The 12,760-nt window shown below is 41.8% G+C and overlaps 1 protein-coding gene and 1 long non-coding RNA gene across 3 annotated transcripts in view; one reads left to right on the top strand and one right to left on the bottom strand.

Moving 5' to 3' along the window:
* The first annotated feature begins 4,703 nt into the window (after positions 1–4,703).
* On the top strand, positions 4,704–6,002 carry LOC131574083 (uncharacterized). Of its 2 annotated transcripts, none has more exons than XR_009276375.1 (2): positions 4,704–5,379; positions 5,849–6,002. It is a non-coding gene; the product is annotated as an uncharacterized LOC131574083 (long non-coding RNA). The 2 variants fall into 2 exon arrangements; XR_009276374.1 differs by having other exon boundaries at positions 5,734–6,002.
* The window catches only part of ACADVL (acyl-CoA dehydrogenase very long chain), a 32,368-nt gene continuing 25,435 nt past the window's right edge, over positions 5,828–12,760 (bottom strand). The window contains exons 17-20 of the mRNA XM_058828460.1: positions 12,331–12,403; positions 9,714–9,786; positions 7,255–7,330; positions 5,828–6,095 (exon numbers count right to left, since the gene is read on the bottom strand). Coding sequence (XP_058684443.1) covers positions 5,970–6,095; positions 7,255–7,330; positions 9,714–9,786; positions 12,331–12,403 — 348 coding nt within the window. The 3' untranslated portion in view covers positions 5,828–5,969. The remainder of the gene's footprint in view (positions 6,096–7,254; positions 7,331–9,713; positions 9,787–12,330; positions 12,404–12,760) is intronic.

Genomic DNA, 12,760 nt, shown 5'->3' with positions numbered 1-12,760 from the left:
AAATCCCCCCCGAAAACGGTCGAGACCCGCCTGAAAACCCCTCCCGACCTGGAAGAACAGGGCCCCGACACCTCTAAACCCCCCCCAAAACCCCCCCAGAATATTCCCAAATTTTTCCGGGATCATCTCAGAATTCCAGAGGAATTCCTCGGGATCTCAAATTCCCAAATTTTGTCCCCCAAAATCCCCCCTGGACCCCCCAAAATCCCCCCCGAAAACGGTCGGGAGCCCCGTGAAAACCCCTCCCGACAATGAAGAACAGGGCCCGACACCTCTAAAACCCCCTAAAAACCCCCTTAAAATATTCCCAAATTTTTTCGGGATCATCCCAAATTTCCAGAGGAATTCCTCGGGATCCCAAATTCCCAGATTACTGACCCCAAAATCCCCCCGGGACCCCCCAAAAACCCCCCCGAAAACGGTCGGGACCCGCCTGAAAACCCCTCCCGACCTTGAAGAACAGGGCCCGACACCTCTAAAACCCCTTAAAAACTCCCCCAAAATATTCCCAAATTTTTTCGGGATCATCCCAAAATTCCAAAGGAATTCCTCAGGATCCCAAATTCCCAGATTTCAGCCCCCAAAATCCCCCCGGGACCCCCCAAAAACCCCCCCGAAAATCCCCCCCAGAGCTCTCAAACAGGGCCCGACCGCTCTAAACCCCCCCTAAAACCCCCTTAAAACCCCCCCAAAATATTCCCAAATTTTTTCGGGATCATCCCAAATTTCCAGAGGAATTCCCGAGGATCCCAAATTCCCAAATTTTGTCCCCCAAAATCCCCCAGGGACCCCCCAAAATTGCCCCCGAAAACGGTCGGGAGCCCCGTGAAAACCCCTCCCGACCTTGAAGAACAGGGCCCGACACCTCTAAAACCCCCCCAAAATTCCCTCCAAATATTCCCAAATTTTTTCGGGATCATCCCAGAATTCCAAAGAAATTCCCGAGGATCCCAAATTCCCAAATTTTTGACCCCAAAAACCCCCCTGGACCCCCCAAAAACCCCCCCGAAAACGGTCGGGACCCGCCTGAAAACCCCTCCCGACCTTGAAGAACAGGGCCCGACACCTCTAAAACCCCTTAAAAACTCCCCCAAAATATTCCCAAATTTTTTCGGGATCATCCCAAAATTCCAAAGGAATTCCTCAGGATCCCAAATTCCCAGATTTCTGACCCCAAAAACCCCCCGGGACCCCCCAAAAACCCCCCCGAAAATCCCCCCCAGAGCTCTCAAACAGGGCCCGACCGCTCTAAACCCCCCCTAAAACCCCCTTAAAACCCCCCCAAAATATTCCCAAATTTTTTCGGGATCATCCCAAATTTCCAGAGGAATTCCCGAGGATCCCAAATTCCCAAATTTTGTCCCCCAAAATCCCCCAGGGACCCCCCAAAATTGCCCCCGAAAACGGTCGGGAGCCCCGTGAAAACCCCTCCCGACCTTGAAGAACAGGGCCCGACACCTCTAAAACCCCCCCAAAATTCCCTCCAAATATTCCCAAATTTTTTCGGGATCATCCCAGAATTCCAAAGAAATTCCCGAGGATCCCAAATTCCCAAATTTTTGACCCCAAAAACCCCCCTGGACCCCCCAAAAACCCCCCCGAAAATCCCCCCCAGAGCTCTCAAACGGGGCCCGACACCTCTAAACCCCCCCTAAAACGCCCCCCAAACCACCCCAAAATATTCCCAAATTTTTCCGGAATCATCCCAGAATTCCAGAGGAATTCCTCGGGATCTCAAATTCCCAAATTTCTCCTCCCAAAAACCCCCCTGGACCCCCCAAAAAATCCCCCCCGAAAACGGTCGGGACCCGCCTGAAAACCCCTCCCGACGTTGAAGAACAGGGCCCCGACACCTCTAAACCCCTCCCAAAACCCCCCCAGAATATTCCCAAATTTTTCCGGGATCATCCCAGAATTCCAGAGGAATTCCCCAGGATCCCAAATTCCCAAATTTCTCCTCCCAAAAGCCCCCAGGGACCCCCCAAAAAACCCCCCGAAAACCCCTCCCGACCTTGAAGAACAGGGCTTGACCTCTCTAAACTCCCCCTAAAACGCCCCCAAAACCCCCCTAAAATATTCCCAAATTTTTTCGGGATGCTCCCAAATTTCCAGAGGAATTCCCCAGGATCCCAAATTCCCAGATTTCTGACCCCAAAAACCCCCCGGGACCCCCCAAAAACCCCCCCGAAAATCCCCCCCAGAGCTCTCAAACAGGGCCCGACCTCTCTAAACCCCCCCTAAAACCCCCTTAAAACTCCCCCAAAATATTCCCAAATTTTTTCGGGATCATCCCAGAATTCCAGAGGAATTCCTCGGGATCCCGAATTCCCAAATTTCTCCTCCCAAAAACCCCCCTGGACCCCCCAAAAATCCCCCCGAAAATGCCCCCTAGAGCTCTCAAACGGGGCCCGACCTGTCTAAAACCCCCCTAAAACCCCCTTAAAACTCCCCCCAAATATTCCCAGATTTTTTCGGGATCATCCCAGAATTCCAAAGGAATTCCTCAGGATCCCGAATTCCCAAATTTTTTCCACCAAAAACCCCCCGGGACCCCCCAAAAACCCCCCCGAAAACGGTCGGGACCCGTCTGAAAACCCCTCCCGACCTTGAAGAACAGGGCCCCGACACCTTTAAACCCCCCCCAAAACCCCCCCAGAATATTCCCAAATTTTTCCGGGATCATCCCAGAATTCCAGAGGAATTCCTCGGGATCTCAAATTCCCAAATTTTGTCCCCCAAAATCCCCTCGGGACCCCCCAAAAACCCCCCTGAAAACGGTCGGGAGCCCCGTGAAAACCCCTCCCGACCTGGAAGAACAGGGCCCGACACCTCTAAACCCTCCCCAAAACCCCCCCAGAATATTCCCAAATTTTTCTGGGATCATCCCAGAATTCCAGAGGAATTCCTCGGGATCTCAAATTCCCAAATTTCTGACCCCAAAAACCCCCCGGGACCCCCCAAAAACCCCCCCGAAAATGCCCCCCAGAGCTCTCAAACGGGGCCCGACACCTCTAAACCCCCCCTAAAAACCCCCCCAAACCACCCCAAAATATTCCCAAATTTTTCCGGGATCATCCCAGAATTCCAAAGGAATTCCTCAGGATCCCAAATTCCCAAATTTTGTCCCCCAAAACCCCCCCGGGACCCCCCAAAAACCCCCCCAAGTTCTCACCCCTCGGCGCCAGCGCCATGGCCGGGGGTTAATCCCGGCTTAGGGGGGGATTTGGGAAGGGTGGGGGAGGGGATTTGGGGGGGATTTTTGGGAATTTTAGGGGGGGGCTCCCCCCCCGTGACCCCCCCGGAAATTCAGGAATTCTGGGAATTGGAGTTTTCCCAAAAAAAACCCGGGAAAAAACGATCCAGGGAAAAGTTTTTTATTCATTTAAAGAGGAGAAAATTCCATGAAAATTTTGGGAGTTTTGGGAAAAAAATTGGAATTTTTTTTTTTTTTAAATTTTTTTTTCTGGGAATTTTTCGGGAATTTTTAAGGAAAAAAAAAATTGGGAAAATTTCCCCAAAATGAGGGAAAAAATCCTGGATTTGAGAGTTGGAAAATGAGGGAGAAACGAGCCCAAAAAAAGAGGGAAAATTCCTGGAATTTGATGGGAAATTCCTGGAATTTTTAAGGGAAAAATCCTGGAAATTGATGGAAAATTTCAGGAATTTTTAAGGGAAAATTCCTGGAAATTGATGGGAAATTCCTGGAATTTTTAAGGGAAAAATCCTGGAATTTTTAAGGGAAAAATCCTGGAATTTTTAAAGGAAAAATCCTGGAAATTGATGGGAAATTCCTGGAATTTTTAAGGGAAAAATTCTGGAATTTTTATGGAAAAATCCTGGAATTTTTATGGAAAAATCCTGGATTTTTTACGGAAAATCCTTGAAAATTTTAAGGAAAATTCCTGAAATTTGAGAGTCTCAAAATTAAGGAAAATTCCCTTAAAAAATGACCCCAAAAATTGAGGGAAAATTCCCCAAAAAAATCCAGGAAAATTCCGGAAATTTGGGAAATTTTGCCCCAAAAATTCGGGAAATTGATCCCAAAATTCCGGAAAATCCCAAATTAAGGCGGAAAAATCCAAATTTGGGAGTTTTGAGCACCAAAAAATGGAATTTTTAGGAATTTTTTGGGTGGATTTGGGATTTTTTTGGGGCAGTTCGGGGGAATTTTGGGGTTTTTTGGGAATTTTTGGGGTTTTTTGGGATTTTTTTTATTTTTTTGGGAATTTTTGGGTTTTTTTGGGAATTTTTGGGGTTGTTTTGGGATTTTTTGGGAATTTTTGGGATTTTTTGGGAATTTTTGGGTTTTTTGGGAATTTTTGGGGTTTTTTGGGAATTTTTTTGATTTTTTTGGGAATTTTTCGGGGTTTTTTGGGAATTTTTGGGGTTTTTGGGAATTTTTGGGATTTTTGGGAATTTTTGGGGTTTTTTTGGGGAATTTTGGGGTTTTTTGGGAATTTTTGGGTGGATTTGGGATGTTTTTGGGTTTTTTGGGCATTTTTTGGGTGGATTTTTGGATTTTTGGGAATTTTGGAATTTTTGGGTTTTTAGGGAATTTTTGGGTGAATTTTGGGGTCTTTTGGGAATTTTTGGGTGAATTTTGGGATTTTTTAGGAGATTTTGGGGCATTTTAAGGCATTTTTTGGTGTTTTTGGGGTATTTTGGGTCATTTTGAGGCATTTTTGGGTTTTTGGTGTTTTTCGGTCATTTTAAGGCATTTTTGTGGTTTTTTTTGGTGGTTTTGGGTCATTTTTTTGTGTTTTTGGGTCATTTTTCTGTGTTTTTCGGTCATTTTTTTGTGTTTTTGGGGTATTTTGGGGCGGTTTTGGGTCATTTTAAGGCATTTTTGGGGCATTTTTTGGTGGTTTTGGGTCATTTTTCTCTATTTTGGGGCATTTTTTGTGTTTTTGGTGCATTTTGGGGCATTTTTGGGTCTTTTTTTTTGTGTTTTTGGGTCATTTTAAGGCATTTTTGGGTCATTTTCCTGTGGTTTTGGGTCATTTTTTGTGGTTTTGGGTCTTTTTTCGTGGTTTTGGGTCATTTTAAGGCATTTTTGGAGTATTTTTGGGTGGTTTTGGGTCTTTTTTTGTGGTTTTGGGTCTTTTTTTTTGTTTTTAGGGCATTTTAAGGCATTTTTGGGTCAATTTTTTGTGGTTTTGGGTCATTTTAAGGCATTTTTGGGGCTTTTTTTGGTGGTTTTGGGTCATTTTTTGTGGTTTTGGGTCATGTTTTTGTATTTTTGGGTCATTTTTTTGGGTTTTTGGGTCATTTTTCTCTGTTTTTGGGGAATTTTTTGTGTTTTTGGTATATTTTGGAGCATTTTTGGGTCATTTTTTTGTGTTTTTGGGTCATTTTAAGGCATTTTTGGGGCTTTTTTTTGTGGTTTTGGGTCATTTTCCTGTATTTTTGAGTCATTTTTTGGTGTTTTGGGTCTTTTTTTGTGGTTTTGGGTCATTTTTTTGTGGTTTTGGGTCATTTTACGGCATTTTTGGGTCATTTTTTTGTGGTTTTGGGTCATTTTTTGTGTTTTTAGGTCACTTTTTTGTGTTTTTGGGTTATTTTAAGGCATTGTTGGGTCATTTTTTTGTGTTTTTGGGTCATTTTTCTGTGTTTTTCGGTCATTTTTTTGTGTTTTTGGGTTATTTTAAGGCATTTTTGGGTCATTTTCTTGTTGTTTTGGGTCATTTTTTTGTGTTTTTGGGGTATTTTGGGGCAGTTTTGGGTCATTTTAAGGCATTTTTGGGTCATTTTTTGGTGTTCTTGGGGTATTTTGGGTCATTTTTATCTGTTTTTGGGGTATTTTTTGGTGTTTTTGGGGTATTTTGGGGTGGTTTTGGGTCATTTGAAGGCATTTTTGGGGCATTTTTTGGTGTTTTTGGGGTATTTTGGGTCATTTTTGGGTCATTTTTCTCTGTTTTTGGGGTATTTTTTGGTGTTTTTGGGGTATTTTGTGGGGTTTTTGGGGTGTTTCAGAATCCCAGGGGGGTTGGCACCACCACCCCCCCGTTCTCCACCACGGCTCCCGAAAGGTCCCGAAAGTTCCGGAAGCTTCGGGTCGGGAGCGGCCGCAGCGACCCCAGGACGCGCTCGTGGGCCTGTGGGGGGAGGGGAAAACAGCCCAAAATCAGCTCAAAATTATCCCAAAATCAGCCCAAAACTAGACCAGAATTATCCCAAAATCAGCCCAAAATCAGCTCAAAATTATCCCAAAATCAGCCCAAAATCAGCCCAAAATCAGCTCAAAATTATCCCAGAATTATCCCAAAATTATCCCAAAAATATCCCCAAAACAACCCCAGAATTATCCCAAAATTATCCCAAAATCAGCCCAAAATCAGCTCGAAATTATCCCAGAATTATCCCAAAATTATCCCAAAAATCAGCTCAAAATTATCCCAAAATTATCCCAAAATCCTCCCCAAAACAATTCAAAAATTATCCAAAAATTATCCCAAAATCAGCCCAAAATCAGCTCAAAATTAGACCAGAATTAACCCAAAAATATCCCAAAATTCAGCCCAAAATCAGCTCAAAATTATCCCAAAATTATCCCTAAATCAGCCCAGAATTATCCCAAAATTATCCCAAAAATCAGCTCCAAAATCCTTCCCAAATCCTTCCAAAATTATCCCAAAATTATCTGGGAATTATCCTGAAATTATCCCAAAAAATCAGCTCCAAAATTATCCCAGAATTATCCAAAAATTATCCCAAAAATCCACCACAAAATCAGCTCCAAATTATCCCAAATTATCCCCAAATTTATCCTTAAAATATTCCAAAATTATCCCAAAATTATCCTTAAAATATCCCAAAATTATCCCAAAATATTCCCAGATTTATCCCAAAAATCCCCCCCAAATTCCCCCAAATCAGCTCCAAATTATCCCAAATTATCCCCAAATTTATCCTTAAAATATTCCAAAATTATCCCAAAATTATCCCAAAATTATCCCAGAATTATCCCAAAATTATCCCAGATTTATCCCAAAAATTATCCCAAAATTTATCCTTAAATTATCCTGAAATTATCCCAAAATTTATCCTTAAAATATTCCAAAATTATCCCAAAATTATCCCAGAATTATCCCAAAATTATCCCAAATTTTTCCCAGATTTATCCCAAAAATCCCCCCAAAAATCCCCCAAAAATCCCCCAAAATCCCCAATTTTCCCCCAAACCCCTCCCAGCATTCCCAGAATTCCCAGAATTCCCGGAATTCCGGGAATTCCTGGAAAATTCCCGGATTTTACCTCCTGGCACCAGCTCAGGGCGAGGAGCCGCTCGTGTTGGGCCGTGGGGAGCCCCGAACTCAGCGACCTCGAGGCTCTGGAAAGGAGCAGAAATTGGGGAAAAAATTCCCAAAATCCCTGGAAAAATCCCTGGAAAAATCCTCGGGAATTTGGGGAAAATTCCCTGGAAAAATCCCTGGAAAAATCCCCGGGAATTTGGGGAAAATTCCCTGGAAAAATCCCTGGAAAAATCCCCGGGAATTTGGGGAAAATTCCCTGGAAAAATCCCTGGAAAAATCCCCGGGAATTTGGGAAAAAATTCCTGGAAAAATCCCTGGAAAAATCCCCGGGAATTTGGGAAAAAATTCCTGGAAAAATCCCCGGGAATTTGGGAAAAATCCCTGGAGAAATCTCTGGGAATTTGGGGAAAATTCCCTGGAAAAATCCCCTGGAAAAATCCCTGGGAATTTGGGAAAAAAACCCTGGAAAAATTCCTGGAAAAATCCCCAAGAATTTGGGAAAAATTCCCAGAAAAATCCCCGGGAATTTGGGAAAAATCCCCTGGAAAAATGAATGGAAAAATCCCTGGAAAAATTCCCAGGAATTTGGGAAAAATCTCCCGGAAAAATCCCTGGAAAAATCCCCGGGAATTTGGGAAAAATCCCGGAAAAATCTTTGGAAAAATCCCCGGGAATTTGGGAAAAATCCCTGGAAAAATCTCTGGGAATTTGGGAAAAAATCCCTGGAAAAATCCCCGGGAATTTGGGAAAAAAACCCTGGAAAAATCCCTGGAAAAATCCCTGGAAAAATCCTCGGGAATCTGGGAAAAATTCCTGGAAAAATCAATGGAAAAATCCCTGGAAAAATCCCCTGGAAAAATCCTCGGGAAATTGGGAAAAATTCCCAGAAAAATCCCTGGAAAAATCCCTGGAAAAATCCCCAAGAATTTGGGAAAAATCCCTGGAAAAATCCCAGGGAATTTGGGAAAAATCCCTGGAAAAATCCCTGGAAAAATCCCTGGGATTTGGGGAAAATTCCCTGGAAAAATCCCTGGAAAAATCCCCGGGAATTTGGGAAAAAATCCCTGGAAAAATCCCCGGGAATTTGGGAAAAATCCCTGGAAAAATCCCTGGAAAAATCAATGGAAAAATCCCTGGGATTTGGGGAAAATTCCCGGAAAAATCCCTGGAAAAATCCCTGAGAATTTGGGAAAAAATCCCTGGAAAAATCCCGGGAAAAATCCCTGGGAAAATCCCTGGGAATTTGGGGAAAAAAATCCAGAAAAATCCCTGGAAAAATCCACAGGAAATTAGGAAAAAATTCCTGGAAAAATCCCTGGGAATTTGGGAAAATTCCCGGAAAAATCCCTGGAAAAATCCCTGGAAAAATCCTCGGGAATTTGGGAAAAATCCCTGGAAAAATCCCTGGAAAAATCCCCGGAAATTTGGGAAAAATCCGCTGGAATTTTGCTGGAATTTGGCTCCAAATTCATCCCAAAAATCCACCCAGAATTCCCAAAAAATCCCCAAAAAATCCCAAATTCCCTCAAAACCCCAAATTCCCTCAAAGCTCCCCCAGAATTCCCAAAATTCCAGCCAGAATTCCCAAAAATCCAAAAAAAAATCCCCAAAAATTCCCCAAAAAATCCAAGAAAAATCCAAAAAAATTCCAAAAAAATCCCAAAAAAATCCCCCAAAAATCCCAAATTCCCCCCAAATCCCTCAAACCTCCCCCAGAATTCCCAAAATTCCACCCAGAATTCCCAAAAAACCAAAAAAAATCCCCAAAAAATCCAAAAAAATCCCCAAAAATCCCCAAAAATTCCCAAAAAATTCCCAAAAAAAATTCCAAAAAATCCCCAAAAATTCCCAAAAAATCCCAAATTCCCCCCAAATCCCTCAAACCTCCCCCAGAATTCCCAAAATTCCACCCAGAATTCCCAAAAATCCACAAAAAATCCCCAAAAAAATCACAAAAAATCCCCCAAAAATTCCCAAAAAAATCCCAAAAAATCCCCAAAAATCCCCAAAATTCCCAAAATTCCCCCAAATCCCTCAAACCTCCCCCAGAATTCCCAAAAATCCTCCCAGAATTCCCAAAAATCCAAAAAAAAATCCCCAAAAAATCCAAAAAAATCCCCAAAAAATCCCAAAAAAATTCCAAAAAATCCCCCAAAAATCCCCAAAAAATTCCCAAAAAATCCCCAAAAATCCCAAATTCCCCCAAATCCCTCAAACCTCCCCCAGAATTCCCAAAAATCCACCCAGAATTCCCAAAATTCCAGCCAGAATTCCAAAAAATCGCCCAAAAAAATCCATAAAAAATCCCCAAAAAATCCCCAAAAATCCCCAAAAATCCCCCAAAAATTCCCAAAAAATCCCCAAAAAATCCCAAAAAATCCCAAATTTCCCCCAAATCCCTCAAACCTCCCCCAGAATTCCCAAAATTCCCCAAATTTTGGGAATTCTCCCCAAATTTACCGGGATAAAACCACGACCATGGCGTAGATGTCGATGGCGGCGTCGGCCACGCGTTTCAGGGCGAATTGTTCCTCTGATTTTTGGGGGAATTTTGGGTTTCAGGAACCTCAAAATCCACCTCAAGAACCCCAAAATTGAATTTTTCAGCCCAAAAATCCCCAGGAGCCCCAAAATCCCCAAAAATTTGGGTTAAAAACAGCCAAAAACGGGAAAAAAGTGGAAAATTCGACCTCAAAATCCCAATTTTTTGCCCCAAATCCTCCCAAATTCAACCCAGGAAGCCTCAAAAGCGAATTTTTTATCCCCAAAAATTCCCTGGAGCCCCAAAATTGAATTTTTCATCCCAAAAATCCCCAGGAGCCCCAAAATCCCCAAAAATTTGGGTTAAAAACAACCAAAAATGGGAAATTTGACCTAAAAATCCCAATTTTTTGGCACAAATCATCCCAAAATTCAACCCAAGAAGCCCCAAAATTCAATTTTTTATCCTCAAAATCCACCCCAAGAACCCCAAAATTGAATTTTTCACCCCAAAAATCCCCAGGAGCCCCAAAATCCCCAAAAATTTGGGTTAAAAATGGAAAAAAATGGAAAATTTGACCTAAAAATCCCAATTTTTTGGCACAAATCCTCCAAAATTCAACCCAGGAAGCCCCAAAATTCAATTTTTTATCCCCAAAAATCCCCAGGAACCCCAAAATCGAATTTTTCATCCCAAAAATCCCCAGAAACCCCAAAATTCCCAAAAATTTGGGTTAAAAACGGCCAAAAACGGGAAAAAAGTGGAAAATTCCACCTAAAAATCCCAATTTTTTGCCTCAAATCCCCCCAGGAAGCCCCAAAATTGAATTTTTTGTCCTCAAAATCCACCCCAGAAACCCCAAAATTGAATTTTTTATCCCCAAAATCCCCAGGAGCCCCAAAACCCCCAAAATTTGGGTTAAAAATGGGAAAAAATGGGAAATTTGACCTAAAAATCCCAATTTTTTGGCACAAATCCCCCCAGGAAGCCCCAAAATTGAGTTTTTTCTCCTCAAAATCCACCCCAGAAACCCCAAAATTGAATTTTTTATCCCCAAAATCCCCAGGAGCCCCAAAATCCAAAAAATTTGGGTTAAAAATGGGAAAAAATGGGAAATTTGACCTAAAAATCCCAATTTTTTGCCCCAAATCCCCCCAGGAAGCCCCAAAATCGAATTTTTTGTCCTCAAAATCCACCTCAAGAACCCCAAAATCGAATTTTTCAGCCCAAAAATCCCCTGGAGCCCCAAAATCCCCAAAAATTTGGGTTAAAAACAACCAAAAATGGGAAATTTGACCTAAAAATCCCAATTTTTTGCCTCAAATCCCCCCAGGAAGCCCCAAAATTGAATTTTTCGTCCTCAAAATCCACCCCAAGAACCCCAAAATCGAATTTTTCACCCCAAAAATCCCCTGGAGCCCCAAAATCCCCAAAAATTTGGGTTCAAAACAACCAAAAATGGGAAATTTGACCTCAAAATCCCAATTTTTTGCCTCAAATCCCCCCAGGAAGCCCCAAAATTGAGTTTTTTGTCCTCAAAATCCACCCCAAGAACCCCAAAATCGAATTTTTCAGCCCAAAAATCCCCAGGAGCCCCAAAACCCCCAAAAATTTGGGTTAAAAATGGGAAAAAATGGGAAATTTGACCTAAAAATCCCAATTTTTTGCCTCAAATCATCCCAAATTCAACCCAGGAAGCCCCAAAATTGAGTTTTTTGTCCTCAAAATCCACCCCAAGAACCCCAAAATCGAATTTTTCACCCCAAAAATCCCCTGGAGCCCCAAAATCCCCAAAAATTTGGGTTAAAAATGGAAAAAAATGGAAAATTTGACCTAAAAATCCCAATTTTTTGGCACAAATAATCCCAAATTCAACCCAGGAACCCCCAAAATTCAATTTTTTATCCCCAAAAATTCCCTGGAGCCCCAAAATCGAATTTTTCATCCCAAAAATCCCCAGGAACCCCAAAATTCCCAAAAATTTGGGTTAAAAACAACCAAAAATGGGAAATTTGACCTCAAAATCCCAATTTTTTGCCCCAAATCCTCCCAAAATTCAACCCAGGAAGCCCCAAAATTCAATTTTTTGTCCTCAAATTCCACCCCAAGAACCCCAAAATTGAATTTTTTATCCCCAAAATCCCCAGAAACCCCAAAATTCCCAAAAATTCCACCTGAATTTGCCCAAAATCCCCCAAAATTCACCCAAAAAAATCTCAAATTTTGGGTAAAAAACTCCCAAATTTGGGGTAAAAATGGGAAATTTTGGTTAAAATTCAACTCAGAATTCCCAAAATTCCAGGAAAATTTGGGAATTTTGGGATTTCCCAACTAAATTAAATTAATTAAACTAATTAAATTAAACAATTAAATTAAATTAATTAAACTAATTAAATTTGGGAACCTAAAATTTGATTTTAAACCTCAAAAATTGGGGAAAAAAATGAAAAAAATTGAATTTAAATCTTCAAAATTTCCCCAAAATTTGGGATTTTTGGGATTTTCCGGATTTTTCTGAGTTTGGGATTTTTTGGGAATTGTTGTAAAATTTGGGAATTGTCCCAAAATTGGGGTTTTTTAACCCAAAAATCTCACCCACGATTTTTTTGCCGTGTTTGAGCAGCAGAGCTTCGGTGGTTTCGGAGAAGAGTTCCAAGCATTGCATGGTCTGAAAAAAATACCCAAAATTGGTTAAAAATGAGCCAAAATCGGCTGAAATTGACCCAAAAATCAGCAGCAAAATCTGACAAAAATTGGCCCCAAAATTGACCCAAAATTGGCCAAAATTGACCCAAAAATGGCCCAAAAATCAGCTTAAAAATGGCCCAAAATTGGCTCAAAATGGACCTAAAATTGACCCAAAAATGGACAAAAATGACCCAAAATTGGCCCAAAAAATCAGCCCCAAAATTGGCCCAAAATTGGCTGAAATTGACCCAAAATTGGCCCCAAAAATGGCCAAAAATGACCCAAAATTGGTTAAAATCGACCCAAAATTGACCCCAAAAATCAGCCCCAAAATGAC

Source organism: Poecile atricapillus, assembly GCF_030490865.1.
Source record: "Poecile atricapillus isolate bPoeAtr1 chromosome 36 unlocalized genomic scaffold, bPoeAtr1.hap1 SUPER_36_unloc_2, whole genome shotgun sequence".
NCBI classification, from domain to species: domain Eukaryota; kingdom Metazoa; phylum Chordata; class Aves; order Passeriformes; family Paridae; genus Poecile; species Poecile atricapillus.
The sequence above is the reverse complement of the archived record's forward strand: the minus strand, read 5'-3'. Positions and strand labels throughout refer to the sequence as shown.